Raw genomic sequence first — 20,971 nt, forward strand, 5'->3', positions numbered from 1 at the left:
AAAACCCACAAAACTTCTCTCCCCTTCTTTTAAATATTAAAACAAATGCATGTATTTACATTAAGCATAGGGAACATGTGGCAAATTTGTAAGAGACTTTCTCTGCTTGCTTTACTTTGAGTGGTGAGCCTTTTCCCCAAGGTCCTCTATGGACACCTGGTCCCTCCTCTGCCCTCAGGGGGACTGTTGATAGATTCTGAGCCTGGTCTCAGGAGGCAGGGAGCCTGTGATTGAATCCCAGGTCTACTACTTATTAACCACGTGATCCTGGCCAGCCACTTCACTCTCTGACCCTCAATTTCCTCCTCTAAAATGGAGATGGTCATGTCACTTGGTGGGAGGCTGGGGGGTGAGACTTGATTCTGTCCATGAAAGGCCGCTTCTCAGAGCCAGGCACTCCGGTGATCCATTCCCTTCCCAGGCGCTAAGCTCGCCTCTCTGGACACAGTCGAGTCTCAACGGAGGCAGTCCACAAACAAGGATGATTTGATGTATTTCAGCACATTTCCGCTTGACAATATCATATAAAAATAGAATTCTTTATTAAAACAGCAAGGCGGAACAATCACTGCTACTCACAGAACACCGTCTTTAAAAACAACAACAAAAAACATCCAGATTAATGTCATTGGGCCAGAAGATTCAACTCTCAGGGCCGGTTTCTCCATCTGGAGAATGGGCAGGTGGGATGTCCCCCACTCACTGTGGGCGGGAAGCACCGGTGGGAGATGACCCAGGGTGGCCCTCGCACTGGGCGTGATGTGCCCCTGTGGGGTGGGCACGTACTCCTCTTCCCGTCCCCTTCACCCTGTAACTGTCGAGGACCAAGTCTCAGGGTGCTGCTGGCACGGCCCTAACGCCACTCAAACACCTGTCTGTTCCCTCTGTAACTCAGAAGAGACAGAGCTCGGGCTCTAAGCCTTGGTGACACCAGCACAGGGGACCCCTCCCCAGCAGATTTATCTTTCACAGTCACTTTCTATTCTTGGCAGCAAGTGATACATGTTGTCAGTTACCGGCAGTGGAAAAGAAGCTCCCTTTTTAAACAAATTTAAGTTTTAAAAAATGAGACCATTTAAAGGAAATAAACTGGTAAACAACAATACAAAATACAGCAAAAAATAAAAATCATGATGTGGTACAGAAATACTCCATTAGGTCAACTCCATTAGGGTATTTCCGACCTTGGTATTTCTAGAAGAAGAAAGGAAAAAAAGAAAAAAGATGAAAACAAAGGTGGGTTCAAAGCACTTTCTCCCAAGCTGTACTTGATCTCCAATACCAGCTGGGGCTGCCTGGTGGGAGAATTGTCTCTTCCTAATGATTGTGGCTCCAAGGAGGTGTCCCCTTTAAAGAGAACAGGATCTTTTTTGAACATGGGTGAGAATCTAGTCTCAGTGACAAAGCAGCCCTAATGTGGAAGGTTATAATCAGAGGGCTTTTCCCGAGCGCATCAGGGTAGAAGCCACGCGCCAGAGATCTTCCCGGAGCTATTTCTGCCGGCCTCCTTCCTTCCCTTCCAAGTCAGGATAAGGCAGCTGAGGGTTGCCATGGAAACCGGCTCCTCCTCCCACAGGAGGCTGCCAGCTCCGATTTCCTGCAGAGTTAAGAAGCAGGCGGCAGCAGGGGTCACCCAGGCGTGAAGATGGGTTTCCCTAGGGATATCCTGCCTCCTGCCAATCACAAAGACTGTCTGGGAATCCTGGGGCTGCCTGGAGGCTGGGGGCCAGGGAAGCCCCCAAGCCCTGGTGCCTCTCTGAGAAAAGACTAGACCCCAGAACATTCAGAGATCTCAGGTCTTCTTATCCCTCCAGCTAAAGCTACAGAAACCTAGTTGTGTGTGTGTGTGTGTGTGCCTGCATCTCATGAGACGCATCCGCCCATGGGTGCCTCTGGCTCTGTCTGATGCCAAACAGAACTGCCCCTCCACCACCCCTCTGAGCTCAAGGAGCAGAGAGCTGCCCATCTAGCATTCGCTGCTGGGAGAGTAAATCTGTTTGTGAAATTCTATCAGCTTGTAAGCTGTGCAAGTCACTTCACCTCTCTGAAGCCCATTTCCTCATCTATAAAAAGCGTGTAACCATCCTCTCTTCGCTGAGATGCCGTCAAAATAGAAGCTGGTCCTGTCACAGGCATTTAGAGGGTCTTCAATAAGCGGGACCTTGCCTAGATAGCATATTCAAAAGCAGAGGCATTACTTTGCCAACTAAGGTCCGTCTAGTCAAGGCTATGGTTTTTCCAGTAGTCATGTATGGATGTGAGAGTTGGACTGTGAAGAAAGCTGAGCGCCGAAGAATTGATGCTTTTGAACTGTGGTGTTGGAGAAGACTCTTGAGAGTCCCTTGGACTGCAAGGAGATCCAACCAGTCCATTCTGAAGGAGATCAGCCTTGGGATTTCTTTGGAAGGAATGATGCTAAAGCTGAAACTCCAGTACTTAGGCCACCTCATGCGAAGAGTTGACTCATTGGAAGACTCTGATGCTGGGAGGGATTGGGGGCAAGAGGAGAAGGGGATGACAGAGGATGAAATAGCTGGATGGCATCACTGACTTGATGGACTTGAGTTTAAGTGAACTCCGGGAGTTGGTGATGGACAGGGAGGCCCGGTGTGCTGTGATTCATGGGGTTGCAGAGTCGGACACCACTGAGTGACTGAACTGAACTGAATATTAACAAGAATACTTATCATCTTAATAACGGCTTCCAGGTAATTTTTCTCTTCGATCTTTTTTTTCCCCTAAATGCAAAGGCAAGTTGTCATCACTGATCTGTTTGATCAAAGGGTGGTGCACCCAGGATAGGAAGGACCGTTGGTCTGAGAAACAATCCATCGGCAGGACCCTACCACCTCCTACAATACCACCTCCAAGAGTAGGGACAGGGTTCTCAAACCGGTGCCTTCGGGGGACAGGAGGTACTGTGGATGGAAAAGCAGAGAGTAGAAACGCAGAAATAGAAAACCAGAGCACATGGGCTCCGGATAAGGGAGGCAGCTGCTACTCGGCTCTGGCTAACGGTGGCCCTCAGGCCCACGGGCCCAGTGTGGACAGATCTTTCAAGCCTTCAAGAGAAGTTGGACATTTTCAATCAACTCTTCCAAAGATGACAAGGTAACACTACCGTATTTTCTATAAATGTGGGCCAAACGAAACAGGCCTGCAATCTGGATGGGGCCCAGAGCTGGAGCTCCTGAGCTAGAATGGAGGAAACCAAGGTCTCCTCTTGTTTGGCTCCACCAGCCCCAGGAGTCCTGGCTGCTTGCTTTCACAGGGGCCACTCAGTCTGGGCTGTGTCCTGCTAATTCCCTGCCTGAGTCCCAGCGCTGGGAAAGCCCATCCCACGTGTGCTGAGAAGCCTGCTCCTCAGAGCCCTGCGTCCAGAGGCCACGCCCAGCCGGTGGAAGCCCCAGCCTCGGGAAACCCTCCTGCGTTTTCTCAAGGATCGGTGTAAACGGAGAGATGGGGGAGGTGTCTAGTGAAGGGGGCACCCAGGAAAGCGGATATGCTAAGAGACTCTTTGGCTTTAGGTAGTTTAATAACAGTTCAGGGACAGAGTTTACATCAACAGATGGACTGCTAGGCCCTGAATGGCCTTTTTATGGCCAGCGTCTGCTTTGACTCGTTATGACCTGGACCACACCCAGGGCACTGGATGGCAGTCCCTTGGGGGTTGGGGACAGAGCAGTGAGGAGGTCTCTTAGTTTGCCCTGTCTGCTGCAGCTTTAGGTGGCGCAGTATAAAGAATCCACCTGCCAATGCTAGCGATCCAAGAGATGCATGTTCGATCCCTGGGTTGGGAAGATCCCCTGGAGCAGGAAATGGCAACCCACTTCAGTATTCTTGCCTGGAACATTTCCGTGGACAGAGGAGCCTGGCAAACTACAGTCCGTGGGGCCACAAAGAGTCAGACATGACTGAGCAACTGAGCACATGCACCCGTAGCTTTAGCGGATTTCATAACGGTGGGAGGAGCTGGGAGCAGAGAGTCTCATGTTGGAACTTTGCTGCAGATAATCTGTGCAGCTTTTGGTGTCTTTTCTTCACTCTCCTCCCCCGCCCCCCTCCACCACCCCCAGGCACAGTCTTCTGAAGAACAGCAGGGAAGGGGCAATGCTGGAACCGTTGGATGTTCAAAGCCCGGCATCTGGGCTGAACACAGGCACAGGAAGTTGGGTGATGGGGTAGGCTGGGCGTGTGGAGCTCACGGCCGGATGCGGTAACGGACAGGCACATCGTGTTCCGGCTGCATCAGCCCAAAGCCATACCTGCTGAGGTCAAACTCGGGGATGTCCACGTCCGGGGTGATCAGCTCCAGGTCAAACTGCGTCAGCACAAGGAACACGAATCTGGAGAGAGGCAGTGTCAGAGGCATGAAGGGGGAAAGCGGGGCATCCTCCTGGTCTGACCCCAGCTTTCACTCTGGGAAAACTGGGAAAGGAGGGTGAGCAAGCAGAGCACAAAGGCCACACGCTTCCAAGTCCTGGCTGACAGGCTGTGGGCAGCATGATGTGTGTCAATTCCAACCAAAGCATTTCAGAGCCAGTGCCCGCTCTCCAGCTCTCCCGGCTGCCTGGGCTTCATGTTGAGATGATAGGGCTGGAAGACGGGAAGAACCTGGCCCCTGAGTCCCTGCATGGAGGGGAAGAGCACCCCCCAAACCCACAGCTGACGTTGTATGAGTGGGAACCAAACCTGTACAAGCTTGGGGGTCGACTTGGGGGTCATCTGCCACAGCCTCAAAACTGAGCTTCTCCTGGTTAATACGGACACTGACCCTTCCTGATTCTTCCCACCATCCTCAGCCCAGGCCCCAGCAAACTACTGGAACCCCGACTGTCTGCCCTAGTCTGGGCTGCTGCTAAACCACAGCCGCCTTCATGAGATCATAAGCGGGCACCCCTCCTCCAGACAGCCGTGGGGACGCTGGGAGAGCAGGACGCACGGCAGGCACGGCCATTGCCTGGAATGCTGTCCTGACACGCACACGGACCGTGTGCGGGTGCCATCAGTGGGCCCGTAGAAGGGGTGGCAGCCCAACCCCGCGCAGTGGGACTGGTTCCACCAGCTGGATCTTACCACTGCCTGTGTTAGGTAAGGGCAGCCTGATCCTCTACTCCTCTGGGCCCTAGCATCACCCCGCCCCCACTGCCACCAGGTGCCCAATGCTGGCCCAACACACGGCAGGGAAGACCCTTTCATCTGACTAGATGAGTGCAAAAGAGGGAAGATGAGGACAGAGCGACGTCAGCGCTCCGGGCAGGGGAGCTGGGCGCAGACTCGGGCTCTGCCTCTGAAGGGCGTGTGACTCCTGTCGGGTTTCTTCCCCACTCTGGGCCTGTTTCCCCGCCTGGTCAAAGAGGGTCAAAGGGGTGGGCTATGTTCCTTCCAGCTCTGAAGCTGCAGAGTGGTAGAGGGTGAGTTTATACCAGTGTGTTGGGGGGGTCTGTACCCACACCCGGACTTGGAGCCTGGCACCTTCATTCACCAGGTGCCTGACCGTGAGGAATGCTTTGACCTGTAGAGTCAGTTATCATGACGATGAACTGAGACAAAAGTAACAGATTAGCTAACTTACTGAACTCTATGTGCCAGACACTTTGCTAAGCATTTCGTATCCATTATCTCTTTCATCTGTCCAAAAACTTTCTGGAGTAGAAACTACAGTCAGTTCTACTGTAACACTTGTTTTGAACACGAAAATTCGTGCCAGTGGGATTTATCCATCAGGGTGCGAATGAAGCGTAACGCAATTTCACGTCTGCCTGTGGTCACTTCATCCGCAAGAAACACTAAGAGAATGAAAAACTGCACCCAGCTGAATGCAGCTGAGCAGGCATTCACAAAATGCACACTCCTAAACTCTGCCCCCAGCTACCTCAGTACACCAGGTGGGCGGTGCATCACACCTTTCCCATCAGGAGTCCAGCCTCAGATAACCCCCCTCCCAGGCTTCAGTGTGACTCACAGCTCCATCCAATGTCCACTTCCATGGCAAACGTCAGGTCATCGCCAAAGTAAAGCATCGTATTTATTCTACCACTTAGGTGTTTCTATTTATTCCATTTAACATGTGTAAACCTGTGATAGGGCCCTAAAGTAAATCCTAAAGAAAATCAATCCTGAATATTCATTGGAAGACTGATGCTGAAGCTGAAACTCTAATACTTTGGCCACCTGATGTGAAGAACTGACTCACTGGAAAAGACCCTGATGCTGGGAAAGATTGAAGGCGGGAGGAGAAGGGGACAGGAGAAGGCAGAGGATGAGATGGTTGGATGGCATCCCTGACACGATGGACATGAGTTTGAGTGAGCTCCGGGAGTTGGTGATGGACAGGGAGGCCTGGCGTGCTGCAGTCCACGGGGTTGCAGAGTCACACGACTGAGCGACTGAACAACAATAAACCTGTGCTACCGTATTTCCCAGGGTGCGTTCTCTTTTTGCGTCGTTGATGAGGTTTCTGAGTGCTGGGCCCCGGCCCTATCTCCACCACAGCCCTGTGGTTTTTATTGTGTGGTTTCCCACAGCACAGGGATTTTCAAGAATGCACTGGATGTCTTAGAGTGGAACCAACTATAAATGATCTCCATTCTACTGCTGTGAAAACTGAGGCCAAAGGTTAATGGAATGTGCCCATTCACTAGCATAATGTCTGCACATTAAAGTCGTTAATAGTAGTAATTACAATCATAACTTGTATTACAAGCCTACAATGAGCCAGGCAGTGGCTGAAGTACCTAGAAAGGTCCCGTTTACTTGTCCTGACACCCTTGGGATGTAAGATGATCAGTACCCCTATTTTACAGTTGCGGAAACAGAGGCAGAGGTTACCCAGCTGAACAGAAGGACAGGCGGATGTCATAGCCCTGGTTTGTTATCTAAGGGCCAAAGCGCACGGGGCCCATGGCTCCACATGCCCGGTACTCACTGTTTGATGCTGTTGACGGCGTAACCCTTCCCCAGGCACTGGTTATGCCCTGCTCCCCACGGCAAGCTGTAGTTCTTCAGTCGCTTCCCATCTTTGTAAAAGTCTTTCTTCTCTGATCCATCAGGGTTCAGGAATCGGTTGTATTTAAATACCTGAAACAGGAAGAAGGTCCCTTTCTGACTCCATCCCCAAAACAGGGATGTATGGAGAAAAATGTCTGAAGATGTTTATCACAGTCTTGTTTATAAGAAAGAAACAGTGGAAACAGTGTAAAGCTCAGCTGATGGGGACTGGCTGCAAATGGTGGCAGCTAATGACACGGCTGAGCCTGGTCTGTGTGTGCTGACATTGGAAAGAACTTTCAAGACTGGTTGTTGGGTGAAAAAAGAAAGTGTCACAATATTGTGTGATTCTGTGATTATGTAAACACATATTTATTCACATGAGTGTGAGCATGTTGTGTGTCTGTAAAAAGACATAAATATCTAAAGGACACGCTCCCAACCACAGTTAGGGAACCCTGAGGAGGTGGAGAGGAAGGGGAATGAAGACAGATTTTTATTTGTAAATGTACATATATTCCTGTCTTAAATATAAAACAATTTAAAACAAATGAAATTAAAATTATTTTTACAAAAGAGAATGCCAGTTTTCTCTGGTTACATTGTAGAGTGGTAACGTGAAGAGTGTGTTTGAGCACGGGGCTTTTTGTACAGAGTAGGTGGAAGGATAGGTGACTGGACCAGTGGGCAGACAGATGGGAGAGTGAGTTGATGATTGCTGCATGGAAGGATGGATGCAGGGATGGATGGTGGATGGATGTAACATGGAAGAATGGATGGTGGATGGATGCATGCATGTACAGTACAGAACATGGCACCCAGTAAACATCCAAACTGTTACAAATCGTGAAAGTTTGCCTCATTTCGAAATCTAGGGAGAAGGAAAAGCGTTGAGAAGCTAACATTATAAGATGCTAAAAATAGGAAAAATTGCTCAGCTGGCCCTGCAAGGTGCTTAGTGTGCACCAGGCGCTGTGAAGACCTTTCCTAACATAATCACATGTAATCTTCCTGACAACCCCGTGGCAGTAGATGCTATTACGAGGTCCATTTCACAGGTGAGGAAATAGACACACAGAGGTGACAGTAATCTGGGCCAGGATTCACGGCAAATAAAGAGCCCAACGGGCTGCCGCTGAGACTGGGCAGAACGTGAATCCACTCATTTCCTCCCACGACCCCTGGTATGCCTTTTACCTCCGGGTCTGTGTAGATCTCCGGGTCCTTCTGGGGACTCAGGAAGGGAAAGAGGAGGAGGCGGTCCCCACGTCGCAGGCTGAATTCCCGCCCATCCGCCATGGGCAAGGCCAGGTCGGCCACGACCTCGCGGGTGATGAAGGGCGCGGCGGTGAGCCTGAGGCTCTCACTCAGCACGCTGTCTGCACGGGGCAGGTTCAAGGCGGGAGCGGTCAGCGGCGTCCCCTCCACCACTGAAATGCCACCCCCTGGCCCTCATCTGACAGAGGCAGGTGCAGAGACTGAGAGAGGGTGCATGGCTCTCCCGCCATCGCAAAGCCAGGCCCAAACCAGCCGCGTGATGAGAGACATTTGCCACAGAGACCTCGGACGTGAAGTTCTGGGTCTGATCCTAAAAGAAGCTGCATGGGAAGGTGGGAGCCAGGCACATATCAGAGACGGCTGGAGAGACAGCAAGGTTTGGCTATGTCTGCCTGCCCAACAGACGTCCTCCTTCCGGAAACAGTTCCCTGTTTTCTTCCGGGGACCACCCCGTCACCACCCTCAGGGGTTGGGCTGCGCATTCCACTCCCAACACCTGGGATTGCGCTGCGACTGGCTAATCAGAGCAGCCCAACCCTCCAGGCCTCATGATTGGCTCCGGATGGGCACATGACCTGAAGAGAGCCAATGAGAGCCATTCCTAGGACTTTGGATAGGAACGTGGCAGGGACACACACCCTCCCCGGGCAGGCAACCCGGTGTCACTGGCGGCCATCTTGCCAGCTCGAGACTGGAGCGGAAAATGGAGCTGAGGATGGAGACAGACTGAGACCTGAGGGTGTCGTTAAACCACCTGGATCTACCTGGGCCTGGAGCTAGTCCCTCTAGACTTTTTAGTAACCTGCCCCCAGTGAAATCCGTTTACTGCTTCAGCCCCTTTAAGTTAGGTTTTCTGCCACCTGCAACCAAAAGCCTCCCACTAGACTATGAAACTCAGGTAGTGAAGACCCGGGCGTGGAGACACCAGGTGTGTGAAGATAGGAGGCCCAGGGCGGGGGCCTTAGGTCAGAGGAACTGATGGGAACCCATGATGGGGAGGAAGGGCTTGGGGGATGCCCATGACGCCCAGGTCTTTAGGGCTCTCTTGGAGGGTGTCTCACCCAGCACAGGCATGCTGTCCAAAACTTTCTGTGGGAGGGTGGTCATCTGTGATATGGGCTGCTCTGCTCCCAAAAGGACAGTCTCTAGCTCTCCACGGACAGCGGCCAGGGCCTCGGGGTTCTTGAGGAGAAAGAGCAGGAGCCAGAAGGCAGCAGGACCCATGTTCCCCTGCAATGAGAAGAAGCCCCAGAGGGCAAAGCTGGGGTGAGAGTTGATTGGTCTGTGCCATGGACACAGCCCTGGCCCAGGTACAGGGGTTGGGAAGCCTGGGTTCCCACCCCACCCCCCACATTACCCCCGTATACCTTCAGCTCAGGACATGGCTCAAACATGCTCTGTGGTTTTGGCATAGCCCCGTGCCTACTTCAAGGCCGTTCTTGGCGTTCCTGACCTTGAGCAAAATGACTGTGCTGAGGTCACACAGGTAATCTCTGCAGCTAATCAGTGAACTATTCACAGTGATTTCAGTGAATCTCCGTAGCTAACCAGACCACCCTACCTGCCTCCTGAGAAATCTGTATGCAGGTCAAGAAGCAACAGTTAGAACCGGACGTGGAACAACAGACTGGTTCCAAATTGGGAAAGGAGAACATCAAGGCTGTATATTGTCACCCTGCTTATTTAACTTCTATGCAGAGTACAGCATGAGAAATTTTGCACTGGATAAAGCACAAGGGGGAATCAAGATTGCCAGGAGAACTATCAATAACCTCAGATAGGCAGATTACACTACCCTCATGGCAGAAAGGGAAGAACTAAAGCACCTCTTGATGAAAGTGAAGAGAGTGAAAAAGTCGCTTAAAACTCAACTTTCAAAAAACTAAGATCATGGCATCCAGTCCTATAACTTCATGGCAAATAAGGAAACAATGGAAACAGTGACAGACCTTATTTTGGGGGGCTCCAAAATCACTGCAGATGGTGACTGCAGCCATGAAATTAAAAGATGCTTGCTCTCTGGAAGAAAAGCTATGACCAACATAAACAGCATATTAAAAAGCAGAAACGTTACTTTGCTGACAAAGGTCCATCTAGTCCAAGCTATGGTTTTTCCAGTAGTCATGTATAGATGTGAGAGTTGGAGTATAAAGAAAGCTAAGCACCAAAGAACTGATGCTTTTGAACTATGGTGTTGGAGAAGACTCAAGTCCCTTGGACTGCAAGGAGATCCAACCAGTCCATCCTAAAGGAAATCAGTCCTGAATATTCATTGGAAGGACTCATGCTGAAGCTGAAACTCCAACACTTTGGCCACCTGATGTGAAGAACGGACTCACTGGAAAAGACCCTGATGCTGGGAAAGACTGAAGGCAGGAGAAGGGGACAACAAAAGATGAGATGGTTAGATGGCATCACTGACTCGATGGACATGAGTTTGAGCAAGGTCCGGGAGTTGGTGATGGACAGGGCAACCTGGGGTTGCAAAGAGTCGGGCATGACTGAGCGATTGAACTGAAAGGAACTGAATCAGTGAAAATGTTGGTAATAAGAACACAATGTATCAATTAAGATTTCTGTTGGGACTTCCCTGGCAGGCCAGCGGTTAATATTTCACCTTCCAATGCAGGGGGTATGGGTTTGATCCCTGGTCAGGAAGCTAAGATTGCATGTGCCTTGCCAGCAAAAAACCAAAACATAAAACAGAAGCAATATTGTAATAAATTCAAGAAAAGATTTTAAAAACAAAGATTATTGTTAAATCTGAGGATGGATGCATCCTTAGCCCCAATTCCCCATGCTTCCTTACATCCATGCCTCTTACCATGTGACTCTGTACTTCCTCCCATTAAAGGATAGGATGTATTTCCTGGTCCCATGGATTCAGTCCCATCAGCCATGTGATGTGTTTTGGCCAATAGAATGAGGTAGAACTGACTGAACACATTAACACAGGCATTAAGAGACCCTGTGCATTTCCACTTGCCTGGCGAGCTATCTGATCCCAAGAGGAGGCCAAGAAACACAGAGCAGAGCTGAGCTATCCAGTTGAGCCCAGTCTAGACCAGCTGACTCCTAGCAGCCCCACAGACCGGTGAGTTAAATAAACACTCATCAGGGTATGCCACTGAGTTTTCGTGGTCAGTTGTCATGCAACAATAGGGAACTGGTACAATATCTGAACGTTTGCTTTCAAATATTTGAGTATCGTATGTGGATATAGCAAAGCAGTAATAACCAATGGTGATCATGAAAGCTATTTGTTTCCTGAACAAAAATTATGTAAAACTTCTCAGGAGTTAGGTAATTAGGAAAATGGATAAAAACTTCTTGCTCCAAGACTTCATCCTTGGCTGAGCAACACTCAGGTATTCAGCATGTGGCTAAATATGTATGGGGTACCCTTAAATGAACTCCAGACATGGCTGGAATACAAATTAACCTTGATTCGGAGGAAGATTTTCATCTACCATAAATGACTCTCCTATCCAATCTTCATAATGGAATATTAAGTAGTCATCAAACGTCATGTTTACCCAGCAATTCTGTTACAGACACAACTGCACGTGGACAAAAGGACATTTGCACAAGGATATTTATCACAGTGCTGATGTAACAGCAGAAGACTGGGAGCAACTGCAAATCTAGCAACAGGAGATCAGTGAGATCAACGATGATCCATCCATAGGATGCTGATACCGGCAGTGGTTAAAAAGGAACTGACTGTGCATTCAAATGTGTGACTAGAGCCAAGACGCACCGAAGCAAGCTGCAGGACGGGGGCTCAGCGTGCTACCACTTGTATTTAAAGAGGGATATGTATTAATGAAGAGCACAGACCAGCTCTGGAAAGAGACTTTAGAACCTGGCAGCTGAGGTTGCCTCTGGGACAGAAGCTGGGAGGGGCATCAGTGACGGCGGGATGGATTTTCTTTCTCTTGAATTTCTCGTGAATTCAGAGGTGCCAGTTCCCTCGTGCAGCAGGCACGGGTATCACCCCACCTTTAACTGAAAAGGAAATCTAAGCACGTCCAAGTCCTGCCCGCTGCCCAGCGTATAGTGGGGGCTCAATGATATTTGTTGAATAAATTATTTGTGTCCCTTTGGGCTGGGGACCTCCAAGGAAGCCTGGAACAGGGGCTGGCAGAGCCCTGGACCAGGACCAAGACCAGGCAGAATTGTGCAAATCCCGGCTGCCCACTTCCTGTGACTGTACAAGCCCCTCCCCTCTCTGGGTTTCAGAACCTCCCTCTTGGTAAAATGGGAGTAAAAACACACTCACTCCTGAGGTGGCCACAAGGAGTATAAAGGATTCCCTCCTCAGGCTGAGTTCAGAAATGGTCTCTCCCTCTCACTGGCCCTTCCCTCAGGCTGAGAACCCATGGGGGCCCTGGACTCTTTCTGAGGTTTCCTCCAGCACCTCAGGTCCAGCTGAGACAAGCAAGGTCACTTGCTGTCAATCACTTGAACAGCCGGTGGAATATAGGCGATAAATAATTCAGCTCTGGGTTAACTCAGTGCCAAGGCCCTTTCATCTTGTCCAGATGGTCAGATTGGGGCCACCGCTCATTAATTACAAAGCAGGACTGGGAAAGGAGGCTGCTCAGTCAACTCTGCTTTCAGGAGGAAGCTGTGGAGAGTTAGGGAGGTGATAAAGACTGCCTTCCACCCAGCTGCACAGAGGTGTGAGTGTGCGTGTGTCTGTGTGTCTGATCACACAACCTTGAGATCTTTAGACCACTACACTGGAAGTTGAGTGTTCTCCCCTGGGGCCTTGCCTCAGCTCGCCCAGGAGGACACTTCTGGTCTCATCTCATTCCCGCCCACAGCAAAGTCCACCTCCCAGCAGCATCCAGAACAGCATCCGAGCTCTGTTCTACATTTTCTGTGAACGTCACCCGGGAGCTGACCTCCAGGGGGCGCTCCATGGGGGCCAGACCCAGTGCGCGGTAACTCACAGCGCCACCTTGTGGCCTCCCCACCGCACTGTCCGTCAACAGGAGCGGGGTTGGCCTGCAGCCTTGCCTGCGCGCATCGCTCCTCAGCCCATTTTCCTTCGGCGAACTTCCTCCACTTCACTCGCAGTCTGTGTGGACTGTCTGGGGCTGAACAAACCCCCTCCAGACCTCAGTGTGGTCATAGAAGCCGGCCTGGTCCAGTCAGTCAGTCAGTGATGGACTCAGAGGGGACGGGTGACCTGGGCTGGACCAGTGGGTACCAGACTTAGGATCTGCGCTAGAATTCAAGAGAGAAGCCCTCCGCCGCCGGGAGGAGTGGCTGCCAGGAGCTGCTGGTGGCCTTTCCTGCCGCCCCCGGGGCAAGTCCATCTGAGGCTCAAGAGAGCCCAGAACTGAGGGGTGGGGGAGATCACAGATAACATTTCATTTTCGGGGGGATTAAATTTTTTTTCTAAGGGAATGAAAGAATACGTGCAAAGCTGGTCCTGGACTGGACCCTGGAAGAGAAAAGGGACATGAGTGGAAAAACTGGGGAGATCTGAACGAAGTACGGACTTTCAATGACTAGTCAGCAGTGCTGACGGCTTAGTTTCCCCGCATGCGCTGTGGTTCTGTGAGAGGTTAACACTGGGGGCAGCTGGGTGAAGGGTATTTGGGAACTCTCTGTACTATCTTTGTGACTCTCCTATAACCTAAAATTATCTCAAAATCAAACTACCGAAGGGGGAAAACCCAGTTCTGTGCACAGCTATTATTTATTACCCTGACCTCCTCTTTTCAGATGGTGATATTGAAGCGACCTGTTCAAGGTCGCACAGCCAGTCAGTGAGCAGAGCTGGGGTTGCACCCGAGTCTGTCTGACCCGAAACACCGCTTTTGCTTTTCATGCTCACTGTGCAGCACCTCCACGATGGTGATTTCCCATTGGCCGAGTGTCTGTAGACCTCCTCTCTGGTCTCCCTGCTGCCACTTCCCACATACTACAGTCTGTTCTCAGCAACGTAGCCAGAATAACCCCCCTAAAGCAGAAGGCAGGCCATGTCCCTCCTCTGCTCAGAGCCTTTAAAGGGTTCCCATTTCAGAGGAAAAGCCGGAAGTCCTCCCCGTAGCCTTCAGGGCCCTCCCTGGTCTGGCATCTGCCACCTCCCTACCGTGTCACCCTCGTCCCCGCCTCACGGCCTTTCACTCACTGTCTTCCCTCCCCATCCTACACATCTACATGGCTCATGTCTCCGCTGCCTTTGAGTTTCTGTTCAGATGCCACCTTCCTGATGAGGCTTTCCTTGAGCACTCAAAAAAGCAGCCCCTCTTCACTCCCTTTCTCTGCCTTATCCATAGAACTCATTATCTGTAATACATCTTAGAAGGTTATCAATTGTCTTCTCTCACCAGAATGTCAGCTCCTTAAGGGCAGGGATCTTTGTTCTGCTCACTGCTCTATTCCCACATCTAGAATGGTGTCTGGCACATGGGTGGCACACTAAATACTTCTTGAATTTTTTAAATGACTTTAAAAAAATTGTATTTATCTATCTATCTGTGTATTTATTTCGCTGCACCAGGTATTCACTCCGGCATGCAGGATATTTAGTTCTGGCACGTGGGATCTTTGAGTTGCAGTAAGGAACTCCTAGGTGCAGCACATGGGATCGAGTTTCCTGACCAGGGATTGAACTTGGGCCCCCAGCACTGAGAATGCAGAGTTCTAGCCACTGGACCACCAGGGAAGTCCCTTGAATATGGTTATTAAGCTCCGGTTATCAGCTAAGCACAGTTACAGGACTTTACCTGGATCACTTCCTTTCACCCTCCCCACAACGCCTTAAGGAAGGTCTTGCTGTCTCTGTTTTACAGAGGAGTAAAACGAGCTTCCCTGGTGGCTCAGACAGTAAAGTGTCTGCCTGCAGTGCGGGAGACCTGGGTTCAATCCCTGGGTCAGGAAGATCCCCTGGAGAAGGAAGTGGCAACCTACTCCAGTACTCTTGCCTGGAAAATTCCATGGACGGAGGAGCCTGGTGGGCTACAGTCCACGGGGTCGCAAAGAGTCGGACAAGGCTGAGCGACTTCACTTTCACGCTAAACTGAGGCACCAAGAAGTTAAGAATCTGACTTTCCAGGAAGTGGCAGAGATTCAGGATCCAAGTTCAGGGAGGTTGGTCACAGAGCCTGTGCCCCAAACTGCTGAGCTACTCAACCTCTTGGCCCTGCTCTCAAGACTCAAGATCTCAAAGGGTCTTCTACTGGCAACAACTCAACCTGAGAGGACATCCGGACCCCAGCTCCCTCCCGGTTCTCCTGGCACTGCCAAAGGCTGTTCCCTGGACTTGCTGCCACTCAAGCCCCCAGGCCAGCATCCAGTTCCGCTGACAGAGGCCATTTCCATAAGGGATTCTGGGGACAGTTTGGAGCTCCAAGTCACTGCCCATAAATATGTTATTAGACACTGATGGGGCCCCAGATGCTAACTAAACCCACCCCATCCCTTGCCAGCCTCTGCCTGCAAGGACATTTTACCGTTCTGAGAGAAAACTAAAAATAAGTCATAAGTCGATGGGAGAGGAATTACCCAGAAACGTCAGCCTGTGCAACCGCCTGTCACTGCTGAGGTGGGGCCGAGAGAAGGAGGGGCTCTGGGCTGGGGCGAGGGCTGGGGCCAGGCCTGGAGATGCAGTGCCCTCATTCGGCTCGCTCTTGCTGCCTGCAGCGTGCGGGCCGTCACCAGCTCCACTGGCGGGGCCTCCCCTTTGTTCCCAGAGTCTATCTAGTGCCTCCTTGTCTCCACGGCCACCACTGTCTGCTCACCATGTCCCCGCTTCTCAGAGCCTGTCCCTCCTCTGCTCAGAACCCTGCCAGGGCTTCCGTTTCACCCAGAAAAAAGTCTCGAGTCTTTACTGAGTAGGACCCAAGGGCCCTCCATGATCTCTGCCCTCAGTCCCACAGCCCACCCCCCAGCCCCCACTCTGCTTTGGCCGCACTCAACTCCTCATTGCTGCTCAAACACTTGGCATGAGCCAACCCCAGGGCCTTTGCACATGCTGTTCCCCCTTCCTGGAATATTCTATCCCCATACCCTCCCCAAGTCCCCAAATCTAGCTCCTTCTTATCATCCAGGGTTCAGCTCAGTCATCTCTTCCCCAGCGAGGCCATCCTGGCCAGAGAAGAGTAGACCCCCAGGACCTATCTAGTTATGACCTTGTTTTATATCCTTCATGTCAGCACCTAAAATCACCCTGCATGTTTTCTTGATGTCTCCCCCACCCCGACTCCTGGCTGAAATATGAGCAGCACAGAGTGGTGTCTTTGAGGTCCATGGTAAGTTCTCAGTGGAACTTTTATTTTTCTTGAGCAAGTAATTTATTTTCAGAATCCCCAATGCAAACATAATACATTGAATAATGAAGCAAAATTATCTAAGGTCATTGTAAATAGGATTCAACCAAGTTTGGCTTCAATCAAAATGGATTTTAGGTCTGTTTTTTTCCATTTTTTTTAATTAAAAATTTTTTATTGGAGTATAGTTGCTTTAAAATGTTGTGTTAGTTTCTGGATGATAAGCAAAGTGAATTAGCTATATGTACATACATATATATATATATATATATATATAAGATATCCTTCCCATTTAGATCAACTCAGAGCACAGAATAGAGCTCCTGGAACTTCTAGACAAGTCTTCAAGATAACTGGTTTGCACACTTCAGTAATCTCAAGGTCATGAAAAACAATGAAAGGCACCAAAACTGTTCCATACTAAAGAAAACTAAGAAGGCATAATGACTAAATGCAGTCTGTGATCCTGGGTTTGGTGCTGGACCAAGATGAGATTATTAAAACAACTGGCAAAACTGGAATGCAGACTGTATATTAGATAATGGTCCTGTATCTGGGTTAATTGCCCTGAATCTGCTCACTGGGCGGTGGAGATGGAAGAGAAATATTCTTGCTCCTAGGAGACGCACAATGAAGAAATTAGGGGCAAAGAATCACGATGCCTGCAACTAATTTGCAAATGATTCAAGAAGACAATCAGAGTAGGAGAGAGAGAAAGCAAATGTGATCAAGTGGGGAATCTAACACTGTGAATCAACTATACTCCAATAAAAATAAATAAAATTGAAGAATTAAGGTGAAGTATATATGAGTTCATGAAACTATTCATACAGCTTCTCTAAGTTTGATATTTTTCCAAATTAAAAATTACATATTGAATGAAAGGTCCTGTTCATGAGACACTTTGATAGTTGAGAGAGTGAGGGAATGGGGGCAGACAGCTGGGTGTGTGTGCACAGACCCACACCCACGCTCACAGTGGCCCACACTCACACGTGTACAGGCACACACACAGGCCCACGCCAGCACATGCACACGGACTCGCAGGCACGTTGCCTTAGTGTGCCTCAGTACACACGTGTGAGTGCACACACACACACAAGCACTCACATGCACAGCCTCACATCTGCAGCCGCTGGCACTCACCTGTGTGGCCCAGAGCTGCAGCACCAGGGCGCGAGCCTGCATCTCCTCCGACACGCCCATCTCCTCCAGGTGCAGCAGGTAACTCTCCAGCCATCTGCTCCGGTGGGCCCGGCTGGCCAGCCTGGTTGGGGACAACAGCTTCCACAGGCGACCTTTGACCTTGCCCACCCGGTCCTTATCCCCTGCAGAGATGGAGCACAGAGGATGGGGGGGATTACAGCTCCACCTCCAGCCCAGGGCCACCCTGCCCCACCCTCCCCCCTGAGGCCAAGGGTCTTGGGGTGTCACCCCAGGGAGGTGGGTGGGGAGTTCCTGCAGGAGAAAGCTCCAGGGACCCCAGTCCTGAAATGCGGGCCTGGTCGAGAGGAGGTGCTCTGCCAGCATCTGTTAAATGAATGGGTTTCTTCGCAGAGCAGGGGAGGGAACAGGAAACAGGGATCCGTGTGCTTCCTTCCCGGGGCCTGATCCCAGAGGAAGGCCAGCCCATGTGTGTGTGGAGACCCCGAGGGCACAGCGTCAGCCAGGAGAAATGACCGAGCAGACCATCAAGAGGGGACAGAAGGGTCTGGACTTCAAACTCAACACCTGCAGGAAAGGGCAGGTGGAGTGCACAAGGGCGGAGGGCCAGGCAGGGCCCGATGGGAGGGTCCCAGGGCTGTACTCAGCTCCACCCCCCAGCCCCTTGGGCCTGACAGAGAAGGCACAGCCAGGGAGCCTGTGATTCCAGGAGAAGCTGAAACCCAAATGTTCACATGGAATCCTCTCATGTTTTAAAGTTAGCATCTCAGTAAGTCATTTTTAATCACCGTGTGGGTCACAAAAACTTCTCTGAGGGTCCGCTTTGGCACCCGGATCACCAATTCACAAACACCATTAAGTAAACGACTGCGTGTTTACATTCCGGAAAACTGTGCGGTGGCCCACACAGGCAGACCGTCGAAGGCATAAAGTCAGTGCTTGCTATTCATATATTTTGCTAATGCTACAAGACGATGCTGCATTGACACGTGCAAATATGAAATTTGTTCTTTTCTTTCCCCAAAATCACCCTTTGGAAAAGAAGGAGTCACTCGGATTGCTACAAAATTCCAAAGTACTAGCAACTCTCTCACTGACTTTTCTGAGCCATAAAGCAGTGTTTCGGGAAGACCCAGCTACCCAGTGGCTCTAAATCAGGCTTCATGTTACAGAATGTAAAACGGAGGCGAAGCTTATTTAAGCGCATTAATTAGGTTTTCACATAATACGTTCCATATGCTTTTCTTCCACCTCTAGACACTTTTTCAGGTGAAATACTCCTCAATTTAAAGCAATGTGGCCAACTGTTTGTCTGAAAAACAAATTTTCCTGTTATGTATATTTGCTACGTGTTATGTGTATTTTCGGGGCTTCCCTGGTGGCTTAGTGGTAAAGATGCCAAGGCAGGAGGCACGGGTTTTATCCCAGGTCCAGGAAGATCCCACAGGCCACGGAGCAACTAAGCCCGTGCAAGCTGCAACTACCGAGCCCATGCACCTAGAGCCTGTACTCTGAAGCAGGAAAAGCCGCCACAATGAGAAGCCCTTGTACCACAGCTAGACAGTACCTCCCCTTGCCGCAACTACAGAATAACCCTGTAGCAACGAAGACCTACAGCAGCTCGTAAAAAAAAAAAAAAAGAATCATAATAAAATAAATAAATAAAACAAAAGATCCAGGAAAAAGTCTTAAAAAAAATAAGCAAAAAAAAAAAAAACAACCAACAACTATATTGGCAATTTGGTAAAATCAGCTTAACATTTTTAGAGCCCTTAGAATAGTACAGGACACACAAAATCTTACACAAGATTTCATTATAGCTACTCTATTAGGAAAAAGCAGTGTCCACACCAGTGTGTTTACCATGCATTTGTGGGCAAAAGAGAAAAGAAAGAACAACATCATGTCCACTTGTATTCGCATGAAGGAACTCTGGAAGGATCCAGGAGAAACCAGTAACACCAGCCGACTGTGGGTGGGCGGGGTGGGGGGGACAGGCTGGAAGGACGGACGGGAGACGCCTCACTGTCACCATTCTATATTTTCAACGTTTAGTCACGTGAACCAAAATCTGGCACCAAGCCCAGCTCCGTAAAGAATTTCCAGCGAAAGAGCACAGATTCATGGATGGATAGATTCAAAAAGTTCATTCTATATTTCAATCAGATGATACGGGAGTGAAGAAAGAGGTCCTGGAAAACCGAGTTTGGTGACTCCACCTGCCAGCCTGCTGACGGAGATGACACAGGTACCCGAGATAGAGTCTGAATAAGCCACTTCCTGAAAGGCGAGGTGAGAAGAGAGCGACGTCTCTCAACGGTTAGTTTATACAACGTGTGAGCTTAACCACGGTTGCTCGACAACATCAATAAGGAGATGTTGTTTCATTTCCAGCCCTAATTATTTCCACGTTTAGGTTGACTAAAAAGACAAACCACACCAAACAAAAAACAAAAAGCCCTCCCTGCTGGGAAAACCAGGGCTTGCTGTATTTGGAGCTGAGTATAACTGGGGTGTACTGTATTTCACTCGTGTACTTGGAGAAGGGTCAAGACTAACTCTGTCCAGAAAGAAAGCCGCAAGTCACATATGCTGACTGAGCACATAAAATGTGGCCACTCAGAATCGGGATGTCCTGTGAGTCAAAAGTACCTACCAGTTTTCAAGTCTTGGCGACAGACACAAAATGTAAAATATGACAGTAATTTTATATTAATTACATGCTAAAATGCTAATAGTTTAGATATATTGAGATAAAGAAAAATATTATTAAAGTTGATTTTACCTCTTTCTTTTTTAAATTTAATTTTGTGTATTTATTTTATTTTTATGGGATTTTTTTCCCCCCGACTGCACCCTGTGGCATGTAGAATCTTGGTTTCCCAACCAGGGATTGAACCCGTGTCCCCTGCAGTGGAAGCTTGGAGTCTTAACCACTGGAATGCTGTGGAATTCCTATTTATCTTTTTTACAGCTTCCCTTGTAGCTCAGTCGGTAAAGAATCTGCCTGCAGTGCAGGAGACCCGGGTTTGATCCCAGGTTGGGAAGATCCCCTGGAGAAGGAAATGGCAACCGACTCCAGTATCCTTGCCTGGAAAGTCTCATGGACAAAGGAGCCTGGTGGGCTGCAGTCCATGGAGTCGCAAAGAGTTGGGCACGACGAGCAACTAACACTTACTATTCTTTTTTAAATGTGTCTACTAGAAAATGTAAAGTTACGTATGTGGCCGGCACCCTGTTTCTACAGGATG

At 49.8% G+C, this 20,971-nt stretch overlaps 1 protein-coding gene across 2 annotated transcripts in view; it reads right to left on the reverse strand.

Moving 5' to 3' along the window:
• Nucleotides 1-520: 520 nt before the first annotated feature.
• PTGIS (prostaglandin I2 synthase) overlaps nucleotides 521-20,971 on the reverse strand; it is an 81,562-nt gene continuing 61,111 nt past the window's right edge. Inside the window, exons 8-12 of one of the 2 annotated variants that reach the window (XM_059892395.1) lie at nucleotides 17,703-17,884; nucleotides 9,330-9,498; nucleotides 8,188-8,369; nucleotides 6,929-7,080; nucleotides 521-4,346 (exon numbers count right to left, since the gene is read on the reverse strand). In XM_059892395.1, the coding sequence (XP_059748378.1) occupies nucleotides 4,202-4,346; nucleotides 6,929-7,080; nucleotides 8,188-8,369; nucleotides 9,330-9,498; nucleotides 17,703-17,884 (830 nt within the window). In that variant the 3' untranslated portion in view covers nucleotides 521-4,201. 2 annotated transcript variants of the gene reach the window in all.

This window comes from Bos taurus, chromosome 13 (genome assembly GCF_002263795.3).
Source record: "Bos taurus isolate L1 Dominette 01449 registration number 42190680 breed Hereford chromosome 13, ARS-UCD2.0, whole genome shotgun sequence".
In the NCBI taxonomy this organism is placed as follows: Eukaryota; Metazoa; Chordata; class Mammalia; order Artiodactyla; family Bovidae; genus Bos; species Bos taurus.